The sequence below is a fragment of the Podarcis melisellensis genome (genome assembly GCF_964234715.1).
Source record: "Podarcis melisellensis genome assembly, chromosome: 17".
NCBI classification, from domain to species: Eukaryota; Metazoa; Chordata; class Lepidosauria; order Squamata; family Lacertidae; genus Podarcis; species Podarcis melisellensis.
The window spans coordinates 14,220,908-14,247,211 of NC_138534.1; the positions used below are offsets into that span (position 1 = coordinate 14,220,908).

Here is a 26,304-nt window from a genome sequence, read left to right on the forward strand (position 1 = left end):
CTTTAAAAAAAGATGCAAGCTGAACTTAAGGTTGGAAACATTAGAAATGGAGAGAAACCAAAGTTTGCCCATTCCTAGTGGAACATTCCTTCACTGCTGTGTCATACCCTCAGCGGCGTAGCGTGGGTTGTCAGCACCCGGGGCAAGGCAAGTAATTTGCGCCCCCTAACCCGGGGCAAGGCAAGTAATTTGCGCCCCCTAACCCCTAACCTGCCGCCGCTGCCAGCTTCTTCTTGCTGCTGCCTGGGCTGGGGTATTTACAGTAAGGTAGCCACGGCGGCGGCAGCAGGTCCGTGTCAGGTGATCTGAGGCGAGTTGCCGCTGGTGCTGCCGCCCAAACAACGCCACTTGCCAGGAGGAGGAGGAGGGCAGAGAGGCAAGGAAAATGCAACATGGCCCAGCAGCTGCAGCTGCAGCTGCAGCAGCAGCGGCAGTGGCGGGGCTGTGAGGAGGGGCTGCCTGGTGCACCCTCCGCGGCTATGACTCGTGGGGACCGCGGCGAGCGCTGAGAGCCGCTGCCTGCCGGACGCCTTCAGCCCGGACGCGCGCACAACTCGTCGGTTCCGCGAGACATGGGGCTCTGCTACAGCCTGCGCCCAAGGCTCTTCGGCGACTCCGGAGGCAGTGAGCGCGCCCCCCAAGATGTTGCCCCCCCTGCACCCCCACGCTACGCCACTGCATACCCTCCAACATTTCTCGGATGAAAATGAGGGGTGCGTTATGGAGATTATGCAGTGAGCTCCATTTTCCTCCCATTTCGACTTTAAAGGGAAACAGAGAGTGTGTTCCATGCTTGGTTACACATACCCAGAGATGATCCAGATCCAGATCTATTCATTCCCCATTCCCAGAAGCGTACAGGTATGATCATTTCAGCCTTTACTGGTAAAATAGACTTGGGCCTACCTGATAGAACCACGGGAAGACTCGGCCCTTGGGGCGATAGTGACTGTCGATGATGCTAAGAAGGGTGTCTATCACCATGCAGATCCAATGGTTTGTCAGAAGAAAGTCCACCTCGGTCTGAAGCGACAGAAAGACTGTGAGCACTAGCAAGACCAAGACCAATTAAATATTTGTCACCACCTCTGTTTAGCTTGAATAGGTGATTCAGGAAAAGCAGACATATGTGCTCAGCCCGAGAAACCTTTTGCTAACTAAAACTAAAGCAATTCTTAAAGCTAGAAATTAATATTAGGAGTGCTAAAAAGAAAACCCTCTGAGCGTCTGTATAAAAGGTACACACATACACACACAATAATAATAATAATTTAATAATAATTTATTATTTATACCCCGCCCATCTGGCCGGGCTTCCCCAGCCACTCTGGGGAGCTTCCATGAAAATTTAAAATATAGTAATGCATCAAACATTAAAAGCTTCCCTGAACACAAATAAATATATAAATGTTCCAAAAGGAGATGCGTTCGAACAGCAATAGAGAGCATCACCCGTGATCATGGGAGTTATAGTCCAACATATAACCCCTCCACCTTCATTTCTCAGCACCAAAGAGGTGTAAACGTCAGAAATTCTGTTCGAAAGAGATTCACAGAACAATCTGAATCATGCTGCTCAGAAACAAGTCCCACTCTTGTCAGTGTGATGTACTTCCAGATAAAAGAATATTTAAGACTGCCATTTTAACTGAACAAAATGTGTTGTTTTTTTAATTGATTAGCCTGCCAAGTTTTGGGTGGCATTCAACTAAGTTTTCTTCAAAGCAGACCTATTTAAATGAATGGACCGAACTTTAGTTCCTTTAATTCCAGTGAGTCTACTCTGGGTACAACTTAATTGAATGCCAGCTTTTGTTCCCCCAAAAGTCAACTGACTACTTCCAATGAGATTTCATGCAAATAAATTTTGAACAGAAACATCTGAAATGGTAAAGGTAAACACTTCTTATTAGGGATGAAATTTCCCGAAAATCTCCCTGTTGAGTTTATCCATACAGATCTGTTCTTATTTCCGTCTAACTCCCTGATGTTGATGAGAAGCTGTTTTGCCAGTTCTGCTAATAACACAAACAATTATCACATATTTTATGTATTTTTATATCCATATTTTATGCATATATATGCCAGGTTTCCTCAAATAAGCACAGAAACAGTAAGGAATAAAAAAAAAATGCTTACACAATTGTGTTGCAGAAATATGAGGGAGTTTTCCCCACCCACTCATAATTTTGCATATAGTTAGTCAGGTTTTTTTAGAAAAGAAAAACTAACAGTGCATAAGTGTCTCAGGCATTAATGGGCACTTGATGTAAAAAGTTGTCCAACACAGATAAAATATTACCAGGTGAGAACTGCCAGATTCCAGGTACAGATTCCTTTAAAATGGGTTCCTCCTCCTTGGTGCTACTTCAAGCGCACTCATTGAACATCATGACAAAGCAGTCAGATAGTTTGAACTCACATTGAATTGTTCTTCGCTGTCTGAAGAAAGCCCTTTCTCGTGCTTGGCTACCGCAACTGCAAGGCCTGTTAAGGCTAGAATACAATTCCCCTTGACCACTGGACTTTCCCTGTTGGAAATGATTGAATCGGTGGTGAAAAACAAACAGAAACACAAGGGGTGGGATGGAAATGAGCACATAGCTCTGAATTTAAGAAGGTCACATGTCCAAATTAAAGGGTAATGGACAGTTTCACGAAATATACAGTCATACCTTAGGTTACAGACACTTTGGGTTGCGCGATTTTGGGTTGTGCACCACGCCAAACCCGGAAGTACCGGAACGGGTGACCTCCGGGTTTCGGCGCTTGCGCATGCGCAGGAGTGCTAAATCATGCTTTGAGCATGCGCAGAAGCCCTGAATCGCAACCTGCACATGCGCAGACACGTGGGTCATGGGTTACAAACGCTGCAGGTTGCGAACGTGCCTCCCGCACGGTTCAAGTTCGCAACCCGAGCGTCCACTGTACTCTAAATTTGGTACCGTGACCTAACAAGAATGACTGTTTTGCCCAAATTGTGAAGTTCTGTGAGACTCAAAAACACGCGAGAACAAGCATTATTTTGTGTTCGTTAGTCATAAAGTGGAACATTCATGAATACACTTTCATAGAGAGATGGATTCTATGAACACTTTTCTAAAGGCAAGCTTTTCACGGGGCAGGGGGGAGCAATGCTTTTTGTGAAGGGCACCCCAATATGGATTAGCCCTGGAAGAAGAAGAAAAGCTGGGCAAAGGGTCTTTTCCCCTTGAGTTCACAGGACCTAAACTCAGAAGGAAGTCTTCAAGTGCCCATCACCTTCAGAAGATGCTGTGTAACAAGATGGGAAGGGACAACCCAAAGTAGGCAGCCACAGTGGCATAGCATGGGTGGCCCCATAGGGGCGGTTGCCCCAGGTGCAAAATTGTTAGGGGGTGCAAAATTTCAACAGTCGGTGCTGCCTCAATACAACTGTGCGCTTCCACCTCTGGGCTCTGTTGAAAACAGCTCTTCCACGCGAACCAGGAAGCAACCTCTCCAAACAACAGAATGTCTCTTCTCATCTCTGTAGCTACGATCTCCTGGGTGATGTGGACGCCGTTGGGCAGTTGAATGTACATGTGTTAGCCCCCCACCCACCCACCTCTGTGCGGGCCCGGGGGCTGGCAACCCATGATACACCACTGGAGGACCATAATACTCCCCACCGCGTAAGAAAGAGCACCCCACGTAAATAAATATCTTACTTGGAAGCGCCCTTGATCACATCCGTCAGCATATCTCTGACCCTGTTGAAGAAGGAGGCGAAGAAAGAAGTGGCATTAGCTTTGAAGCAAAGTTTGAGCAGATGATACGGTCGCATCAGTTAAATAAAAAGAGCAGCTCATTCACAAGCCCTCGAGCAGCTCCTGAGATTACGCTCTAAATTTATTTTATCTGGTAGTATTTAGTGGTGTGTCTGTTTAAACAAAACAAAACTCAGAAACCTCAACACTCTATTTGCACTATGAAGAGGTACATTAACATAATAAATATTCTGGGGGGTTTTATACACCGCTTAAAAAGTGATCCATTACCTTGTTGGTAATGAAAATAAAGAGATCCCTCCTAGGAAGCCAGTGGTCACTTTATTTTAATAGTGCCCCTGGGACCATATAACACCGGTCCTGAAAGATCTACATTGGCTCCCAGGATGTTTCCAAGCACAATTCAAAGTGTCAGTGCTGACCTTGAAAGCCCTAAACGGCCTCGGCCCAGTAGATCTGAAGGAGCATCTCCACCACCATTGTTCAGCCCAGACACTGAGGTCCAGCGCCAAGGGCCTTCTGGTGGTTCCCTCACCGCAAGAAATGAGGTTACAGTGAACCGGGCAGAGGGCCTTCTTGGTGGTGGCACCCGCCTCCTATCAGATGTCAAGGGGCTTCACAATATTCCAAAATACCCGAAGGAGCATTTCCACCCCCATCGTTCAGCCTGGACACTGAGGTCCAGCGCCGAGGGCCTTCTGGTGGTTCCCTCACTGTGAGAAGTGAGGTTTCAGGGAACCAGGCAGAGGGCCTTCTCGGTGGTGGCGCCCGCCCTGTGGAACACCCTTCCATCAGATGTCAAAGAGAAAAACTATCTGACTTTTAGAAGACATCTGAAGGCAGCCCTGTGTAGGGAAGTTCTTAATGGCTGGTGTTTTACTGCATTTTTAATATTTTGTTGGGAGCTGCCCAGTGTGGCAGATGGGCAGAATTCAGTTCTGGCACCTCTCAGGTGGGCGCCATTGCCATTCTAAGAGAAGCAGAGAAGTGTTTGTGGTGAGTTCCGGCACCTCTTTTTCTAGAAGAATAGCACTGGTAAGGTCTATTGTTGACAGGATAGCCTGACTTTCAACAGCTGTTCCACACATCCAGACACACTGGGCACTTCTTGATACTAATAATAAAAATAAGCATGGGTATCAGCATCACCTAAAAGTCCAATTTCAGATCATAAAATGCCTTTTCTCTGCATAAGTTCACCACGTGCTCTGGAAGAGGTTTCTACGCCAAGGCAAAGCAACCGGTTGTCACATGCACCATCTTTCCCCATCACCACAATCTCCCAGCCGGCACATAAAAAGAAGAGCTACTGGTAAATGAAGCCATTCCTACCTACGCTGCCCTGTCTTTGCCGTTTCCCTTCAAGCTAAAGGCCGTATCTGGTTTTCATCAGTGGCACTTGCCCAGTCAGTGCAAACTCGCCACTTGGAAGCTTTTGAAGTGGCCTCTGCAACGCTCTTCCCCATTTCCCACCACCCTTTTCGAGTGATGGGGAGCAGACAGTCATTCGCTTACCAGAGCCAGGCTGTAAATTGCTTGTACTGCACTTCTTCGGGTCCCTCCTTGCCGTGTCTTAACTGCATCTCCAGCTCAGCCTGCCTTCCCTGCACAAGCACAGCATAAATCAGCAGGAGACCTTACACGGGGAGCAATCCAGGGCTTTCTATGGGGAGCGCTTGAATAGCAGATGTAACCTTTCCCTCGAGGTCCACTCTGCTATCAAATCAAATTGCCCTTCCAGCGTAATGAACTATGTGTTAAGTGATGGAATTTGAGGTTCTTACTTTGGAGGAATGAGGGTGCATCTATGCCGCAGGCCGGGATAAAATCTTGTCTCAAGGTACTTCCCTAAAAACCTTAAAAACCCTTGTGTCAGATGCTGTGTGGTGGTTGCTCGTGAGTAACCAGGCAGGACTCCAACCTGTCTTTTACAGGTTTTATTGTGCAAACTATTGACAGTGCAGATCCACCAAGTTCATGTCCGTCTTAGTCACTTGCAGAATCCGGGAGTGGCCCCTTCCGGCTTCTCCCACAACACAAGAACTTCGACACCCCAAACCTCCGCCTCCCCTCCTTACGTTTCACCCCTCTGAGCAAGCTGGACGACGGAAGGGGCGTGTGTCCCTCCTGGCCAGCCCAGCGAGGTGAGGCCCTGAGGCTCTCAGCAGCATCCTCAAGCCCTCTCCTCGCTTGGCTGGCCCCTTCCCTCTCTTCTCCACTGGAGGTGTGGCTTTCCCCACCGCTGGAAAAGGAACTGCTCCTCAGGAGTTTCTGCGGCTCCCTGTATCCCAGCGGCGTCCCTGCCTCCCTCCCTTCTTCCGATGGCAGTCCCCTGACACCTTGCAACAATCAGATGATTCTGCAGGCATGTATGCTTGGGCACTGGGGATACGGCAGTGTTGGGAAAAGCAAAACCTACCACTCAGCAAGAATTGGCTATGCGTTCCTTCTCCTGCAGTTCACCTAACAATAATATTTTATTTTATTTTGCTTTAAGATCCTGCTGAAATTCATCACAGGAGTTTTTTATACGCTACACTTCTAAAATCTGAAAGGAAGTTTGCAAAGCAAAGACAGCAGGAAAACGGGAAGAAACAATTTATTGGAATCTATTCTGAATGTAGTGCTGTGGCCTACAGGTTAAACATGACTGTTTTATGTGCATTATTAAGTCCTTGTGGGGAAGCATATGCGAATAAGAATCTTTCTCTGTCATACATCATACTTAATTAAGTAAGATGTTCATGAATACCATTTGATACTGCTCTAAAAATCAGATTATGCTTTCCATTACACTGTAAGAGATTTATGGTAAATTCACACCAGCAACTTTTCCTTCTAATCAATGAGGATTGGGTATTCTTGGGCTAACCAAATCTCGTGAAGGCTTGAACAAGTGCTGATCTTACGATGAGAGATAACCCGTTTTCTGAAGATTACTAAACGTGAATTTAGCTGCAATCTAGTTCTATTTGAACTGCACACAAGAACAAAACAGGTGATCTTGCAAATCTAACCACGATACTCTAAAAAGTTAATTTTGGATTGTTGTTTTTTATGGGGAGGGGGTTCAATCATGTTAAACTACCCACAATTTGGATGAGAAACAGATCAAACCAGAGTTTGTTATTTGAATTATTTGGGTTGTATTCAACTAACTTTCACCTCTGAGTAGACCCATGGAAATCAATGCTCATGACTGAGGTCCAAGAATTTCAATGGGTCTACGCTGAGGAAAAGTGAGTTGAAAACTGCTTCTTTGCCAGTGATGAAATGTCTAACTGGGGAAAACTATGAAAAAAGGGCTTTTGTTTTCATTTTAAGAAAAACAGCTGCTTTCTGTATATTTGACCATTGTCCCATAATGTCAAGGTAATTATGAACTATGGTTTGAACAAGCAATGACTTTAATTTTTCCAAAGGTATGATTAACTTGGGTCCTACTAAGTTATTTCAACATTATTCCTATGTAAGAAATTGGATCTAGACTAGGATATTTGAACTTAGGTGCTACTGAGATCAATGGGGTAAGTCTGGAGCCTACACATAGTTTCTAAGTAAGGCTCTGTTAGTCCAGAGTTCATAGGCTAGCTAGCAAACAAAGCAGCAGGTATTAACTCTCCTCAAATCTATATATGAGAACTTAAGCCATTCCCTCACTTTGTTTCCTTTTGATCTTATATATAGCAGACACATTCCCATATTTATTCCATTCTGAGTGCTGAGATCACACGACAAAAGAACAACACTCAGACAACTCTACTTACTTGTAGAATTGCATGATAGCTTCTCTCCATAAATCCGACCCAGGACTGGGGAAGCAGCAGTGAGCGATGCCACTCAGAAGGCTGAATGTTGACCTGCATGCAAAACATTTCATATTCACATAGGAAACCACCGAACAAAATTGGATGTTGTAGTAAAAGAACTCACATGAATACACATTTAGAATAGAAGCCGACCGATAGCTTCTGCTTTTGTACTATGAATTACAATTTGGACTTTCCAGTTTTAGAAAGAAATTGCACTAGTAAAGATATATCTGATTTTTCACTTCCACAGGCTTTGTGGATACAGTGATCCACCCCAGAACTGTGAGATAACCAGCCTCATATAACCAACATAAAGGTAAAGGGACCCCTGACCATTAGGTCCAGTCGTGACCGACTCTGGGGTTGCGGCGCTCATCTCGCTTTATTGGCCAGCATGACTAAGCCGCTTCTGGCGAACCAGAGCAGCACACGGAAACGCCGTTTACCTTCCTGCCGGAAGGTAGGAAGGCACTTTGATGTGCTTTTGAACTGCTAGGTTGGCAGGAGCAGGGACCGAGCAACGGGAGCTCACCCAGGCACGGGGATTCGAACCGCCGACCTTCTGATCGGCAAGTCCTAGGCACTGGTAAAACCTGGTTTATGGGAAGGGAGGTGGTGGCATTCACCGGCCCCTCCTCTTGAAGGCTATCCCGTTAAAGGGATCTGGGGGTGTGAATCCTGTCTGAAGGTAAGCCCGGCAGGAAGGTAAACGGTGTTTCCATGCACTGCTCTGGTTCGCCATGCTGGCCACATGACCCGGAAGCTGTACGCCGGCTCCCTCGGCCAATAAAGCGAGATGAGCGCCGCAACCCCAGAGTCGTCCGAGACTAGACCTAATGGTCAGGGGTCCCTATATCCCTTACCTTTAAGAGGAAGAGGCAAGAAGGAACAGCCTATATTTCCACTGCATATTTTGTGAATTTAAATCTCTGCTGGGGTTCTCTCATCAAAGATCTTAGCATCCAGGGAATTTTCCTTTTATATCCCCCCCTTTTTTTTCTTGCCACCAACAAGAACTACATAAGTAGTTCTGAAAGTCTAACTATCGTTTGAGCTTGTATTCTTCCCATGCCAGACGGAGTTTGGAAACTGAATCATACTAGTAATTTCCATTGAACTCAGTGGGATTACTTGTGAGGAACTGCACTATGAGGGGCCTTTCAAAAGCAGTCTGCTCAAAGTTTTTTAAAAATAAAAAATCTCACAGAGTGTGTCTAAGGTCTTGAGGGTACCTAAAGCAGCTTTTTGGATTCCAGCCAGAGCTCACATAGTAAATACAATCTATTTAGCCTAGTAGATTATGCTGGAATTTGATGTGTAAATTATGAAGAGCTTTTACCTGTTTAGAACATAATCTATTTTGCATATCCAACAAGTTATCCAAAATGAAAACAAACAGAAAACTCTTATTAGAATATTAATCAAATCCTTGGTTTTGGCTGAACACAGAATTACTGGGTGATTCTTTCGTTACGTAACTTAAAAGACGATAGAAGCGCATTAACACACACACTCATAATACACACACAACTCCACATTTCATCCTGGCTGTTGTCATTATTATAGCAATTTAAAAGAAAACCATCGCTCTAGATCATTTCTGTTTGCAGTGCAACTTCAAAGCCAACAGCTTAAGAAAAAAGAAAACGAGAGAGAGAGCACTGTAATTAAAATGACTGCTGTGCACTGTAATGTCTCATAATATTCTATGGCAGGCAAAAGAATTAGTTTTTTGTTTCCAGTATCCAATTATTTCTACTGTTGGCCTCAACCAAAAACATCGAAAGTTGTCATGACAGCCATTTGGAGCCTATTAAAAACAAGTTATTAGATCTCAGCAGTTTCCAGGACAATATTACTTCAATACATTTAGGGGGTGGGACCCAAAATATTCCAGGTTGGCATCAGATGGCCTCTCTCTCTCTTGTTCTTCTGCAAGGCTAGTTGTTTAAACAAAGAAAGAAAGAAAGAAAGAAAGAAAGAAAGAAAGAAAGAAAGAAAGAAAGAAAGAAAGAAAGAAAAAATGCCAGAGTGAATTGCTATTTAAATCTGCCTTCTCATCCCTGTTGGATGTTTTATCTGCTATAATAACCACTTTCCAAATTTTAGTTCCATGCTTTTGTCTTGGGCAGCAGCTAAGTTTTCACGGGAGCCATCTTTTGAAGCGAAGAGCCCAATATTCTGGCTCTGCTCACCAACTTACTCCCTTGTGAACTGAGCTAGGGTTGCCATACGTCTGGAATTTCCCAGGCAGAGCCGGATTGTGTCTTGAATGAATGGATGTTTACATGCGTCGGCCGTCGGCCATAGCAATAAAACAACAAAACGATATACAAAGAATAAAAATCCAAAAGTCAATGATATAAAATACATTTTAGGGTTTTGAATCAATAGCCAAATGGTGGATCTTATTCTAATTGCCCCAGCTAAAAACCTGGCTAGTGATGTATGGAAGTGAGAGCTGGACCATAAAGAAGGCTGATCGCCAAAGAATTGATGCTTTTGAATTCTGGTGCTAGAGGAGACTCTTGAGAGTCCCATGGACTCCATTCTTAAGGAAATCTCTCCATTCTTAAGGAAATCAGCCCTGAGCGCTCACTGGAAGGAAAGATCATGAAGCTGAGGCTCCAATACTTTGGCCACCTCATGAAAAGAGAAGACTCCCTGGAAAAGACCCTGATGTTGGGAAATAATGGAGGGCACAAGGAGAAGGGGACGAGAGAGGACGAGATGGTTGGATAGTGTTCTTGAAGCTACCAGCATGAGTTTGACCAAACTGCAGGAGGCAGTGGAAGACAGAAGTGCCTGGCGTGCTCTGGTCCATGGGGTCACGAAGAGTCGGGCACTAAACAACAACAACAAAAACCTGGCAACCATTGCCATCACCTGCTCATCTTGATCTGCCATGAGAACTGACATTGTGGCAGTCGCTGGGCAACCCGGAATGGACAATCAAGTCTTTAACCAGATTGTGTCTGGATTTTCACTTTTTGAAATATGGCAGCCCTCAACTGAGACTCAGTTTTTTCTCTTTTAACTACATCTCCCCTAGCAAGTGTGAGCAGACACAGCATCTTTGCCAGAGTCCTCCCTTTATTACCCTAGGCACTCAAGTCCATTTATAAGCTCCTAAGAGAGAAACTGGCTAACAAAACGAAGAAGGATGAGTCCTGAGGATTGCCATGGGGTGGAAGGCTGGGGGGCAGATGGAAATGTTCCTGGAAGTCAGATTGAACCTCTGGACAACCATAAACCTATCCAGAACCTGGGTCTTCAAATTATAACACTCTGCTGTCCATCACCTTATCTGATAATATTTGCACTTTTTATGTTTTTACAATTCCTAAACAATTTCACCATTCAGAGCGAGTTAGCATTCTTATCTTGCCGGCTCTATTATGCTTTGATCTTGACATTTGGTTGGATGAATTTTGGTGTTTAAGGCAGGAGAATTGAAGGAAGGACCTCTTGAAACGTTTACAGGGCATCTATCAATCACAATCAAGATATCTCAACAAGAATAGGAAGGACTCAAACTTCATGATCCATCCATATGGTTCTATGATTGACTGGCTGAGCTACAGCATATCACGCAATGCACATATAGGTACTCTATGGAATTTGACCATAGTGCTCACACGACGTTGTGAAAAACCCAAAGAACAACGTGTTCAGACATAATGCTAAACCAGCTAAACTTTAGTTTCACATCATGAAACAAGCGTTTGTAAGTCAAGGGCTCACAAATTTCCCCCGTTACTTCTTCTTTGCCACAGCTATGGAAAGATCAGATGTTTGGACCTGAGGTTTAGATTAATTGAAGTTTAGTTAGTCATCATCCGAACCCTAAACCGTACTTAACCTTAACACGAGAGAGTTTCATAAACTATCGTTTGAACTTGGCATGTTTCCACTAACCACAGTTAAGATTAACCACATTTTGTGTGTGTCTAGGGTTGGATAACGTGATACACTGAAGTTAATCTAAAATAGATGTGAAACATTCAGCACGCCCCTTCATGGACATGCTGGGAGAGGAGAGAAAACAAATCATAGGTTCATTACAGCTTCTGTTCATAATGCTAAATTATATTATGTCAGGAGCAGCCTCATTGGTACTCTGAGAGCAAAACCCCACAATGCTACATGTCAGGGAACTGCCATCAGAGCTAGAGGTGGAGGGAAGGCTCCAGAGGGATGCCGGAGAGGGTCACAGTAGGGAGAGAGGCAGCCCATCTGCTGGGGAAGGAAATCAGCGTAACACCAGTGGAGAAGGGGGGCAGATGGGGGAATTGGAGAGGAGGCTCCAGGACTCTTCACCGGAGACCAGCGGGGAGAGCACGGGTCCTCCGCTGCCCACACCCTCCCTGCGCGGAAGTCTTCTGCGCAGGGAGAGTAGGAGGAGACTTGGCGTCAAAGAACTTCTTTGCTGGAAGAAGTTCAAGAAACGCCCACTGACGGATTCTGCCAGTGACTGAGACAGCCACGAAGTGAAGGGCTGTCCAGACAGAAAGGGTTCAACCAGGTAACCTAGCCAGGAGTGGCGGCAACTTACACACGAGCAACCCCTAGAACCATTACACTACACAACCTTCTTCTGAGTAGTCCATTTAAGAGGAAAGTCAGAGACTACTTCTAACTGCTGAAATGCCTAAAGATAATTGTTGCCTAATCTGGTCCAGACAGCAGTGCCCAATCTTAAGAGTGTTCTTTGGGTGTATGTGTGTGTGTGTGTTTTTAAGATCCTTTCCAGACAACCCCAATTTGAATAGCTCACCCAAAGGTCTATGCTACTGGAATGTCCTTTCAAAGGCAGTCTGCCAGGTCTTATTTACCAAACAATAAAACAGCACGCTGTGACTTCAGAGAGAGTTAGAGATGAGCTGGTTGGTCTCTCTTCAACCATTATAGGAACTTGAACAATACACAACTTCAAACAGACCACTGTTTATTGAAACCATCTTTATCTCTCTCATAGGAAACCATAAAAATGTGGCAAATGCTCTGTATCTTTCTCTATTCATGTTGACAGATATTAAACCGTAACCAAGGCACTTCTCCTGAGGAACATAGCAGTTACTGACCCAAGCTGGTACCCATCCCAAAACTTTGGAGGATATGCATGTGCTCTCTGCTCCACCCTTGTTTATTCACGTTGGTTCAGCTCAGATGATTACTTGGCCCCAGGATCCCTAAAATGATGGGAGAGATGTGCATTCAGTGGGTGGGGCCTCCTGGCACAAAGGTTGTTTGTAAGGAAAGCCCACATTGCACATTGAGCATTGTGGAGCTGAAACTAGAGATTCCTCAATGGGTCTACCAGCTCCATCTGGTATGCAGGATGAGACCCTACCTGCCCACAGACTGTCTCGCCAGAGTGGTGCATGTTCTGGTTATCTCCCACTTGGACTACTGCAACGCGCTCTCCATGGGGCTACATTTGAAGGTGACCCGGAAACTACAATTAATCCAGAATGCAGCAGCTAGACTGGTGACTGGCAGTGGTTGCTGAGACCACATAACACTGGTCCTGAGAGACCTACATTGGCTCCTAGTACATTTCCGGGCACAATTCAAAGTGTTGGTGCTGACCTTTAAAGCCCTAAACGGCCTCGGCCCAGTATACCTGAAGGAGCGTCTCCACCCCCACCGTTCAGCCTGGAGGTCCAGCTCTGAGGGCCTTCTGGCGGTTCCTTCACTATGAGAAGCGAGGTTACAGGGAACCAAGCATGGGGCCTTCTTGGTAGTGGCACCCGCCTCCAGTCAGATGTCAAGGGGCTTCACAATATTCCAATATCCCTGAAGGAGTGTCTCCACCTGCATCGTTCAGCCTGGACACTGAGGTCCAGCTCTGAGGGCCTTCTGGCAGTTCCCTCGCTGTGAAAAGCCGAGTTACAGGGGACCAGGCAGAGGGCCTTCTCAGTAGTAGGGCCCTTCCATCAGATGTCAAACAAACAACTATCTGACTTTTAGAAGACATCTGAAAGCAGCACTGTTTAGGGAAGTTTTTAATGTTTGATGTTTTGTCATGTTTTTAATATTCTGTTGGGAGCTGCCCAGAGTGGTTGGGGAAACTCAGCCAGATGGGCGGGGTATAAACAATAAATTATTATTGTTTATTATTATTACTAGTATTACTAGTATTACTAGTATTACTATTTGGGCTGCCATAAACAAAGACAGCAACTATGGTCAACTTGTTCATGTGTGTGAGGGAGCCAGACACTTCCCAATGCAACCTGGTTGAGGGGTAAATTCCACAGGACAAGGTGCTGTTTAGGAATTTGGGAGATGCTGCCTTCAAGGCTGCCTGGATGTAGGAATGGTGCTGTGCTGGATTCTGTGATGCTTAAGAAAACTTTTATACTCAATAACCATGAACATATTTTCCAAGGAGATTTGTAAAACAAAGTTAAACATTGCTCCAGAGTTTTGACGGTGCATTTCTGTTTCTCCACATGTTTGGATTCCTTTCATAATCCCTATAGACATTTTGCTCTTCTGCATGGCATGTACTAGCTAAGCCAGGTTTTCTTTTCTTTTCTTAGGAATGTTTAACATTCTACAGACATACGAAGTCAGGCACTGGGGAATAATATTCCGCACACCAAGTATGTTTCAAATTAAGCATTTTTAGAATTAAGCACATCATTTGATGTCCATACCAACCCAATATTATATCTACATTTCAAGGAGGTTCGGGCACTGAAGTGTTTAAAAGAAGCACATTGCTATACACACACACACACACACACACACACATAATGTTTTTTTAAAAAAAAACATTGCATGCATTTGGAATTCAGCTTAAATGCCTTACTTCAAAATACTGATCCAACAAAAACAAGAAGCGGGAATAATTAATTAACACAGGAAAGAACAGCTGTAATTACCAAAATAAGCCTTATCTGTGTTTTCTTGAAATAAGGAATTTTTCCAACTCTGTGTTTGAAACGGTGATTGCATTATTATTAATAATAATAAATTCTCTGAAGTCTTCTCAACCTCAGAGAAAAGCAAGAGGAAATATAAATATAAACCATGACACCAAGGAAGGAAGGAAGGGTCAGAGAGTGAAGAAACACATATGTGCGCTCTTAAGTGGTGGAATAATCACAACATTTAGAATCCATTCCATTATAAGGTGGTTACACATTTCACGTGAGCTTTCCGCCTTTGGGACAAAAATAAAGGGTGGCTCTGAAGAACAAGAAGGTCAGGCAGAGAGTCTATGGCTCTTGCAGCACAGCCATGCTCATTTTGCAGAGCACATCAAAGAAGGCCAGAGCGACCATAAATCATGATGTACGTAAATACTTTCCACCAGTGCAGTCCTCCCTATCAAAATATGCACAGGGACACATCCCCTTTTGTATCGGGACTAAAGTCATACCTCGGGTTACAGACGCTTCAGGTTGCGTGTTTCCGGGTTGTGAATTGCACCAAACCCAGAAGTACCAGAATGGGTAACTTCCAGGTTTCAGCACTCGCGCATGTACAGTAGCGCTAAATCGTGCTTTGCGCAGAAGCAACAAATTGCGGCCCGTGCATGCGCAAACGCGGCGCTGCGCTGCAGGTTGCAAACGCTGCAGCTGCACAGATCACATTTGCAACCCGGGCGTCCGCTGTATTTTAAAGAAATCTGGCTGAGGTGAGCTTGAGCTAGACATTGTAGGAGATGTATGACTGTCACTGAAAACCGCCACCCCTGACTCTCTTCTCCTTCCTCTCACAGTCAGTGCAGGAACGTCTTTGCAATGCAACTTTCACAACCACCACAAGCAGCAGCCAATGGTGAGGGAATGGCCAGATTTCCCACATTGTGCATTTTGGCTGAGAGAGAAGACAATGAAGACATGGGGCTCCTATTTTCAGTAGCGGCCATGCGACGTCTAAAGTCTAAGGCAGGCTTCCTCAACCTCAGCCCTCCAGATGTTTTTGGCCTACAACTCCCATGATCCGTAGCTAGCAGGACCAGTGGTCAGGGATGATGGGAATTGTAGTCTCAAAACATCTGGAGGGCTGAGATTGAGGAAGCCCAGTCTAATGGGTACTTCCCATAATTCATTAGGGTCCATTCCAGAGAGCTCTGTCCTTGGGTTCAGACTCCATATGTACCCAAACGGTCTCCAATAATTTTTAAATTGCCTTTCAAAGTACCCATTACTTGGATAGAGGCAAATGGGCATCAAGGGAATAATGAACTAGAGCTGCTTAGCTTCCAGAATATAGCCTCACCCTGAAGGCGGTTTTGATATACAGTAGTACCTTGGTAGTCAAATGGCTTGGCTCCCAAACGCCGCAAACCTGGAAAAGAGTGTTCTGGTTTGTGAACGTTTTTCGGAAGCCAAATGTCTTCCGCTGCTTCTGATTGTGTGCAGGAAGCTCCTGTGGCCAATCGGAAGCTGCGACTTGGTTTCTGAACCATTTTGGGAATCAAACAGGCTCCCAAAACAGATTAAATTCGAGAATCAAGGTACCACTGTACTGAGCTTTCAATACAACCCTTCACAGAAAGAGCCCCTCCATGACACAGAAGAAATATTCATGTTTTGCTACTGAGGGTGTCTTACAAATGCCAGAACAGATATAAATGATCGCATCCCCTTTATCTATGGTAAGGTAAAGGTAAAGGAGCCCCTGACCACTAGGTCCAGTCGTGACTGACTCTGGGGTTGTGGCGCTCATCTCGCTTTATTGGCCGAGGGAGCCGGCGTACAGCTTCCGGGTCATGTGGCCAGCATAACTAAGCCGCTTCTGACAAACCACAGCAGCACACGGAAACGCCTTTTACCTTCCCGCTGGAATGGTACCTATTTATCTACTTGCACTTTGACGTGCTTTCGAACTGCTAGGTTGGCAGGAGCAGGGCCCAAGCAATGGGAGCTCACCCCGTCACAGGGATTTGAACCACTGACCTTCTGATCGGCAAGTCCTAGGCTCTGTGGTTTAACCCACTGCGCCACCCGTGTCCCTTCATATTATCTATGGTGTGTGACCCAAAATACGCCACTGCCCATAATGTTATAATGCAACCACATTAACTTTAATGCACTTTGAGAGAAGGGCCGACCAATCTGCACTCGCTCATACAGGTTTCTCTCCTGGCTGCATTCCTGCTGCTTGCAGCTTCTGAAGATCAGTGGCCGAAAGAGCTATAAACGCTCTATTTAATGAAAATATTTGATAACAAGGCCGCGCTTATATTCTACAATGATTAATTGGACGTTCATTTCTAATTCCTTCTGCCCCTGACCCCACCTCACATTTCCTACAGGAGATTAAAGCTTTGGTTTACAAAACCTTTAATACACAAAATCAGCTACATTAATGCAATATCCCAGGGTGCTGGGAACAATTAAGAGATATGCTGCGTTATTATTACAGTAACAAGGAAGTAGAGGTCACTCTCCAGGTTCCAATCCCCTAATTGTTTCTCAGACAAGCCCAAATCTGACAGGACTGTAACCAGATTAGGCAGAGTTGAAGGGGAAACGTCAGCCTTGATTTACTCCGGCAAACTTTGGAGAAAACATTTCGGAGCAGAGCGCATTTTATTAGATGTATTTATACGTCCCGTTCTCCTTAATTGTTCTTCGCAGCAAGTTTACTTAATTAAGAGTAAATTACAGCACCACACACAGCTTGCAGCTACCATTTCCTAATTAGAGCAAAGGGCGAATGCAAACTCCGGTTGGGGGGATGGAAGAAAGCAGAACGGCTACACAAGCGGAAGGGAAACTGCAGCGCTTACCTCGTGGAGGAGAGCGATCAACATCTGGTGGAAACTGCGTCCCCTACTGGCTAGAAATCGGCTGATAGGCTTTCCATCCTTCCCCACGTGGATTGGGAGATCGTAACTCAGCAATATGCCGGCTAAAGGGAGATATTACAGATGTACATGCACTAAGATGGCTTATAACAATTCAGTTGTGTTTTAATATGACCGCAAAACAGAGAATACTAAGGTTCAAGAATCAAAAGAATGCAATTTTGTAATTCTTGGGTTCTTGGGTTTTCCACTTTTTAGCTAACAAACTACAAGCAGCAGAATTACCAACAGTAGAAGAATGGCAGATGAAGATGATGGATTTTTCGGAGCTAGCCAACCTAACCAGAAGAGTCCGCGACCAGAAGGAGGAGGAATATCAGGAAGAATGGAATAAATTTAATGAATATTTAGTTAAATTTGTTAAGTTAACCGGAAATAGCTTGCAGATACTTAATAGGCTTAGGATTTTATTTATGTTTTAGTGATGAATTAATATGTTTAATTATATAAGGTGAAGATTTAAGGATGTTAATGTTTAAGTTAAATTTCATAAAAATTGGGATTTGGAAAACCGTTAAAAGGGCATGCAATGAAATTCAACCAAGGGGAAGCAAGGAAGTCACTTAACAAAGTTAATAACTGTAATTTTCAATAAGGCTATGATTTATGTTTGTTATGTTTGTCTTGTGTGTTTGTTTGTTTGTTTGTTTGTTTGTTTGTTGGTGAAAACCAATAAAATTTGGGGGGTGGGGAGGGGAGAAAGAATGCAATTTTGTAGAAATTCAAAAATTCATTCCCGGAAAAGGAAAAAGCAGCTTCTGGTTTATCTCAGGAGAATCATAGAATCATAGAGTTGGAAGAGACCACAAGGGTCATCGAGTCCAACCCCCTGCCAAGCAGGAAACACCATCAGAGCACTCCTGACATATGGTTGTCAAGCCACTGGGCTGCTGCAACTGCTGGTTAGACCCTGTCTCAGGTGAGCCCTGAGTTGCCTTTTCAAGCAGACGAAACCGCGGGACCTGCGTTCCTCCCTTTGCTTGTATCAAGGGGTAAGCTGCTCCCCCAAAACTTCAGAGCTTTGGTGCTTAGCTTAGGCTCATTTATTCAGTAGCCTGGCTCTCCTTTCTGCACAGAAGGGAATTCCAGCACATGGAAAATAAGCTGACCGCAATATGTGGCGGGAGTATGAGAAGTTGGCTTTCCCTGTCGAAACTTCTCCCATGCGCTTGCTGCATGCAACAGTTGCCAGGTGCTTAAACACTGAGTGTTAAGATAACCAGACAGCTGTGATTGGATGCCAGTGGCCACCTGAGCAGCAGAAAAATATGTATGTAAGAGACAGGCTGGAGGGGGGGAGTATCAGAGGGCTGGTGTGAAAATAACATTACTGACGTCCTCAATTCCATTCAGGCTATAAATGCATGATTCTTGAACCTGCCAAATTTCTTCTGAGGTGCAGATGTTAAAAAGGATGATGGAATTAAGAGGTGGATAACTTAAGAGTGAACACAGTGAAATGGGATTCATTGCTGGTTTGTGTGTGAAAGTGTTGCGTTAAAAAAATGTTAGAAATTAGCCAGGTGCATTTTGCAACTGGCGTGGGCCTAATTGTGACCATGTGGAGCCTGTCTCTGGATGGCAACTCGACTGGGAAAAGCAAAATGTCACTTGGATTTTTCTTGAAGCTAGAATTTGTCTGATTCTGGATTGTTTTGTTTCACGTTTTCATGTGTTTTAAACCACTTTGAGATTTGTTCTTTAAAATATAAAGCAGTATAGAAATGATGGTGAAGATACCAATACCTGAAGGATTGCCTTTTCCCGTGGATCTGGACCCTGAGATCTATTTTGGAGATCTTTGTCCAAATGCCCCTGATACTTTTCTCCACAAAGGCAAGACAATCAGCTACAGTGGTACCTCGGATTAAGAACTTAATTCGTTCTGGAGGTCTGTCCTTAACCTGAAACTGTTCTTAACCTGAGGCACCACTTTAGCTAATGGGGCCTCCCGCTGCCACAGTGGCGCAATTTCTGTTCTCATCCTGAAGCAAAGTTCTTAACCCAAGGTAATATTTCTGGGTTAGCAGAGTCTGTAACCTGAAGCGTATGTAACCCGAGGTACCACTGTACTTCTATACTTCTATATCTTTATGACATTGGGCATATATCTCCTTTTGTCCAGGTTTTTAAATCTTGCTGTAGTTTTCTTTTAAAAATTATTCTGTTCTTCTGTCCTCCACTCTTTGCTCTTTTTAATGTCGCTTTGGCTCTTAGGAACTATTTTAATTGTGAATCCTTACAGCTATTCAAGCACACATTTTATTGTGTTTCTTTTTTAATTGCTGCTTTCATTTTACAAGCTGCCCTGAGGACACTTTGTTATCGGGGCGGCATATAAAAAACCCAGGAAACGTGTCATCCACCCATTCAGAGATATTCTACTTCAGCATGAAGGTCTCTCACCTCTCTCCAGGGAAATCTCACCTGCGAGGCCAGGCTTCAGTCCAGGCTGCTTGTTTCTCTCGTACATTTTCAGCATAAAGCTTGGCACGCCTGACACCGTCTTCCCTTGGTCTGACCGGACAGCACCGCCTCTCAATGCGGAATGGTATATTCCACGAGGCATGCCGGCCATCTCCTGTTTCACGAGCGATGCTGCGAACTCTTCAAACGCTTGAGAGGAGGGTGAAAAGGGGAGAGAACGGGGCAGACATAAAGAAAACAAAAGGTGATTGACTGAGGAAACCAGAACCACCCAACCAACGTAGAACCGTGGCCATTATCCGGGAATGTTGTGCTGACATAACTGGTAACTCCATATTCAGCTGACAGCTCCAAGGTCACGGTTTCTGTAACTCCCGGGGAAGCCTTTGCAGTTCCACGCTCGCCTCCCGCTCAAAACGTCACCTCAGGAAACCTTCAATAAATGGTGTCAGATGTTCGAACTTGGAAGGAAAAACAAACAGCCAGAACTGCTTTCTATGCTGGTCAATGCACCCTTTGTTTGGCCACAGGTATATAACAACGGGAGCAAGAGTCACCTTTTCCTTGGCCAACACAGCAGCCTTGCCAGCACCTCCATGAGGATTCTAGCCACTTACAAACAAACCATCCAAAAATGGTGACCGATACTCAGCAAATATGATAGGTAAAGGTAAAGGGACCCCTGACCATTAGATCCAGTCGTGGCCGACTCTGGGGTTGCAGCGCTCATCTCGCTTTATTGGCCGAGGGAGCCGGCATACAGCTTCTGGGTCATGTGGCCAGCATAACTAAGCAGCTTCTGGTGAACCAGAGCAGTGCATGGAAACACCATTTACCTTCCCGCCGGAGCAGTACCTATTTATCTACTTGCACTTTGACGTGCTTTCAAACTGCTAGGTTGGCAGGAGCAGGGACCAAACAACGGGAGATCACCCCGTCGCAGGGATCCGAACCACCGACCTTCTGATCGGCAAGTCCTAGGCTCTGTGGTTTAACCCACAGCGCCACCCGCATCCCTGTAAATATGATAGGTAAAATTGATCAAATACCTTAAAACGCTCTCTGAGACCTAGAACGAATCTTGGAATACTGAGAATGTATGGCGCAAAAGTTTACTAATGCTAAATGAGAAAGAAAAATAAGAAGAATGAAATTTGTATAGCATAAAATAGCACAAAAAGAATAATTGGAAGTTAGTGTTTATGGTGTGTCAGTGTTGTGATGTGAACTGTGTGTATTGTCTAAGTTACATGTAAATTAACGTAAACAGATGTATAATAAAGGTTGTTTTTAATATTAAAAAAACCGCTCTCCGAGTTCATTGCTACAGTTGTAAAGAATTCTCAACATGCCAAGACACTTCAGAAAGTAAAATATAGTAGCACAGACAAATTAGTGAGAGAGCCCACAGCAGGTTTACTCTTTCGCTATCATGAATTGCCAAAATTTGGCAACGCTTGGTCGGTTTAACAGGCCGCTAGCGCTTTTTACTATACAATGAAAAGTTGTTGCTCCCCGCTCTCCTCGAAAGGGGAGCTTATAACAACTGTTTCAAATTAGCCCTGTGGCTTTGATGCAGGTTTTTCCTGTACCAAATACAGCACTGGGTTTTCTGCTACATTGCAGCAAACATGGAATAAAAGAGCATTCACATGCTCACTCGGGGAAACCAGAAACATGCAAAGTGTCGCAGAATCAATTAACGGACTCTGGAACACTTTTCGATTTTTATCCCCAGTCCTTCCTAATCTTTTTTCTGCCTCTCGCCCACCAATATGTTCTCCGTTTCCCCCCTTTACATTTCTTTAAATATGAGTGTATACTTCCAGCAGGAAGTATAATGAAAATGGCTTCAATATTTAACAGGAAAATAGGGAAACTCTCCTACAAATATAATGCAGGATCCACTAAAGAGACGAAAAATTATTTAACACAACCAGAGAACAAAGCGTAGGTTTGTGTTGCAGGATAGCTTGTTTACAGATTTTGCCATTTTCGTCTACACAGTACGTGAATCTTGGATTGTCATCTTTTTGCCTGCATCAGCTACACAAGCTGGGCAATTTGCACAGCTTAACACCTCAAAAGAGACTTTGTTAGCTTACACTTCTGGATAATTTAAAAAGTCCTGGGCTTCTTCGCCCAAACATTCCAACCAGCTTTCAGCACGATATAGCATATATTCTTGAAGACTTTTGCCCGGGTTCATTAAATTTTATGTATTCTGCTGTCATTCTTTGAGGCTAACTCATTAGCTGTATAAAAATGTCACAGTCTGGTAAAGGAATATAAGCACACCTGCAAATGTCAGAAGGAATGCATTGGCTGGTTACAGTTAGTAACATCCAGCTTTGGCCATTTACAGGAAAACAGCTTTAAGAACCAGCTCACTGGAGCAGACCGAGGTCTATCACGCTACCATTTTGTTTTGGTCCATTAGATGCATCTGCAAAGGTAAGCTCCACCATCTCCAGCCATTTGTCCCCAACGTCAGAGATCGAAGATGACTGCTTAGTACAACATTTGGTTTGTGTGTGTGGTTTGGGAGCTGCATGGTCAGGGAAAAAACAATGCTGTCCAGGGTTGTAAAGACTGCGGAGAGAATAATTGGGTGCACTCTTCCCACCTTGGATCAAAACTATGCTACCAGGTGCCATAAGAAAGCTGCAGAGATAGTGCAGGATAGTACGCACCCTGGAAATGATCTCTTTCAGCTTCTGCCTTCTGGAAGAAGGTACAGGGTTATAAAGACTAGGACTAGCCACCTGAGAAACAGTTTCTATTCAAATGCGATTTTGGTTTTAAACGCAGTGTAAGGTAGTCTCTATGGGTCGCAGGTGGCGCTGTGGGTTAAACCACAGAGCCTAGGACTTGTGGTTCGAATCCCCACGACAGGGTGAACTCCCGTTGCTCAGTCCCTGTTCCTGCTAACCTAGCAGTTTGAAAGCATGTCAAAGTGCAAGTAGATAAATAGGTATCACTCCAGCGGGAAGGTAAACGGCGTTTCCGTGCGCTGCTCTGGCTCGCCCGAAGTGGCTTAGTCATGCTGGCCACATGACCCGGAATCTGTACGCCGGCTCCCTCGGCCAATAAAGCGAGATGAGCGCCACAACCCCAGAATCGGCCACAAGTGGACCTAATGGTCAGGGGTCTCTTTACCTTTACCTTTACAGTAGACTCTATGGGAGTATATTGTATTTAATTATGGGGTATCAGAGTTTTTAGGGGGCTAACCGGGCTGGGATAGCTGGAATAGCAGGCTTTTGGTTTTTTAATGTCTGTTGTAATTTTTTTCAATTTCATTGTATGGAACAATGACAATAAAGATTATCACATCGTATTTTATTTGTATGTCTGGTACCTGCTTCTCATCACTTAGCAGCAATTTTAAGGAACTCCTCAGAAGGGAAGCAATGATATACAAAGGTCTGGCCAGAAATCTGTTAGTTTCTGCATGCATTATACCTGGTAGAACAGGAGGAGGCGTGAGCCTCAACAATTTGATATAGGAGGCACCAGGAACAGAGAGATCCACCTCTTCCTCTTCCTCTTCCTCCTCTTCATTGATATCCACCTCTTCTGGTTGGGGCAATTCTGGTCTTGCCTGTGTGAGCAAGGAAGCATTGGGGCAGGCGGACATTAGTTAAGAGTCCAAGCAAGGGCAAAACATCAATTAGGTCCATTCTTAACCTGAAACTGTTCTTAACCTGAAGCACCACTTTAGCTAATGGGGCCTCCTGCTGCCACCGTGCCGCCAGAGCATGATTTCTGTTCTCATCCTGAAGCAAAGTTCTTAACCTGAAGCACGATTTCTGGGTTAGCGGAGTAGGTAACCTGAAGCATATGTAACCTGAGGTACCACTGTACATGTTTTCTTTTCTTTATGAAAGGAAGACGTTCCTGAAGGAGCGTCTCCACCCCCATCGTTCAGCCCAGACATTGAGGTCCAGCTCCGAGAGTCTTCTGGCCGTTCCCTCCCTGCAAGAAGCGAAGTTACAGGATACCAGGCAGAGTGGAATCTGTTCTGGAAGTCCGTTCGACTTCCAAAACCAAAACGGGATTTCTGATTGGCCGCAGCAAGCTCCTGCAGACAATTGGAAGCTGCGTCGGATGTTCGGCTTCCAAAAATAGTTCACAAATCGGAACACTCACTTCTGAGTTTGCGGTGTTCGGGAGCTAAAACGTTTGAGAACTAAGCTGTTCAAAAATCAAGGTACGACTGTATTAGGTTTCATATGAAATACACAGTAGACAAACAATACGTTTATTTACACATTATCAATAAAAGTATCTCCTGTCTCATTTATAAAGCAAAAGAAAATAAGCCCAGTCTCATCAAAAGTGTCTATCCTTGAAATGTCTTAATTGCCCTTCTGCAAGGTGTTCTGATAAGAGCCACATTCCAGATATTATTTAACCATATTTCAATGGGGATTTCTATAGGTTGTTTCCAGTATCGGGCTATTGTTAATTGGGCTGCCGATAACAGGAAAAATACAAAATCTCTGGATTGTTGTTTAAATTTGAGTCTGAGGATAACAAGGCAAGAAAAGGATTGCTGCGTAATTTTGGAAAAAATGCGAAACGCCTTTTCCCAAAGATGTAAATCAGGGATGTCCAACTCCCAATAGACTGCGATCTACTCACAGTATAAACAAACTGGCTGTGAACTACCCATTATGGTTAGATGGACAAAAGTTAATGAGCTTTTTTTGGAAGCCAAAGTTGTTGCTGAGGGTTTTTTTTTTAGGGGGGGGGAGATTGCTGAGGGGGTCAGAGATCTACCAGAAACACCCCGTGATCTACCAGTAAATTGCGATCTACCTGTTGGACATGCCTGGTGTAGACCAATGTGCAACTCCACCATGCATGGAAATATGAACCTATCTCTCCGCAGCATTTCTTTGCATTTCTGACAAATAATCACTTCTCCTCTACGTTTGAAGGGAAGGAGGGACGTGTACCTGTTCGGGAAGATGGAGAATGATGTGTTCTTCTGAGCTGAATTCAGAGAGAGATTTGTACGCCGATGTTGCTACAAGTGGATCCTGGAGACGAAAGAAGTCACAATCACATCATACATCCCTGTGGTATGAGGTCAGAGAGTTGGAAGGGATCCTGAGGGTCATCTAGACCAACCCCCAGCAATGCAGGAATATGCAGCTGTCCTTTACGGGGATCGAACCTGAAACTCCTTGTTTAAACTGAAGCAGCCAATCAGCAGCGGAGCAAGCCGATTGGGTGCCTAGGGTGGCACGCGTGCCCTGCACCCAGGGGCAGGGCCAGCAGCCCGTGGGGCCTCCAAGGAGTCTGCCTGTCTGCCTCCTCGCACTCAGCCACCCTATAGCTGGGGGGAGGCAGCGGGCAGACCGTTTGGGGCAGCGCAGAGCCTGCACACACTCAAGCCACTGCGTCACTCCCAGGAGAGATGCGTGGCTCGGGCGCGCTGCAGGCCCCGCGGTGAGTTCCTACCACCATTTTGTCACCCCTCCTTAGTGATGACACCTGGGCAACCCGCCCCCACCCCCTTCCCTTCCTCCGCCCCTGCAGCCAATAAAAAATGCAGATGGGAACACAAACCAAAAATGCATGCCATTGCTTTCATTCTCATTAAAATGAGGCTGCATTTTAAATTGCATTTAACCTGTATTTTAAATTGTTTTTTTCTTCTTCTTTTTATTATGTTTTTACTGAAATTTTATTGGTGTTAGCTGCCCTGAGCCCAGCTCTGGCCGGGAAGGGCGGGGTATAAATAAAATTATTATTATTATTATTATTATTATTATTATTATTATTATTATTATTATCAGTGGAGAAGTGTAGCATTACGTGGAGATCCAGCTGTTCTCTCTCATCAGTTCAAAAGAACAGAATTCATCTCTACCAGGCAGGGATTTTGAGAGATTGCTGGGCTAGAACTCTCATGGTCCCTGACCATTGGGCATGCTGGCTGAGGCTGATGGGAAGCGGAGTCCACAGATTCCCTAACCCTGTCTATACCTGACCCTCACCATGGGGCTTGGCAAGGTAACTGTTTTCCAGCTGCATCATTTATTTGAGATAAATCAGGGGACTCGTGCCACGGCTTTCACAGTCCCAGCCAGCAAATATGGGCCGCCGGTGGGTAAAGTTATAGCGATTTGCACCAAAGTATATTAATAAAGCGTTGAAAACCCACGAGATGCTGATCTCCATAACAAGGGTAACATATAGACCAGGTCTCAAAGTATCCTGCCTGGGCTGGGAAAAGAGGAAAGCGGGCATTTGAGGGCACACCTTCAAATTGCTCACCACTGTGAATGGCACTCCACCTTTTAAAATCTGAGTAAGTTGAATAGATGGGATGTGGGTGGCGCTGTGGGTTAAACCACAGAGCCTAGGGCTTGCCGATCAGAAGGTCGGCGGTTCAAATCCCCGTGAAGGGGTGAGCTTCCGTTGCACAGTCCCTGCTCCTGCCAACCTAGCAGCTCAAAAGCACGTCAAA

General features: G+C 44.8%; 1 protein-coding gene across 4 annotated transcripts in view; it reads right to left on the reverse strand.

The window, feature by feature from the left end:
- FOCAD (focadhesin) overlaps positions 1 to 26,304 on the reverse strand; it is a 136,942-nt gene that overhangs the window by 43,482 nt on the left and 67,156 nt on the right. For all 4 annotated transcript variants that reach the window (XM_081893681.1, XM_081893682.1, XM_081893680.1 and 1 more), the window contains exons 18-26: positions 24,785 to 24,868; positions 23,286 to 23,424; positions 19,821 to 20,009; positions 17,316 to 17,437; positions 7,517 to 7,609; positions 5,265 to 5,353; positions 3,690 to 3,731; positions 2,423 to 2,531; positions 907 to 1,023 (exon numbers count right to left, since the gene is read on the reverse strand). In XM_081893681.1, coding sequence (XP_081749807.1) covers positions 907 to 1,023; positions 2,423 to 2,531; positions 3,690 to 3,731; positions 5,265 to 5,353; positions 7,517 to 7,609; positions 17,316 to 17,437; positions 19,821 to 20,009; positions 23,286 to 23,424; positions 24,785 to 24,868 — 984 coding nt within the window. The remainder of the gene's footprint in view (positions 1 to 906; positions 1,024 to 2,422; positions 2,532 to 3,689; positions 3,732 to 5,264; positions 5,354 to 7,516; positions 7,610 to 17,315; positions 17,438 to 19,820; positions 20,010 to 23,285; positions 23,425 to 24,784; positions 24,869 to 26,304) is intronic.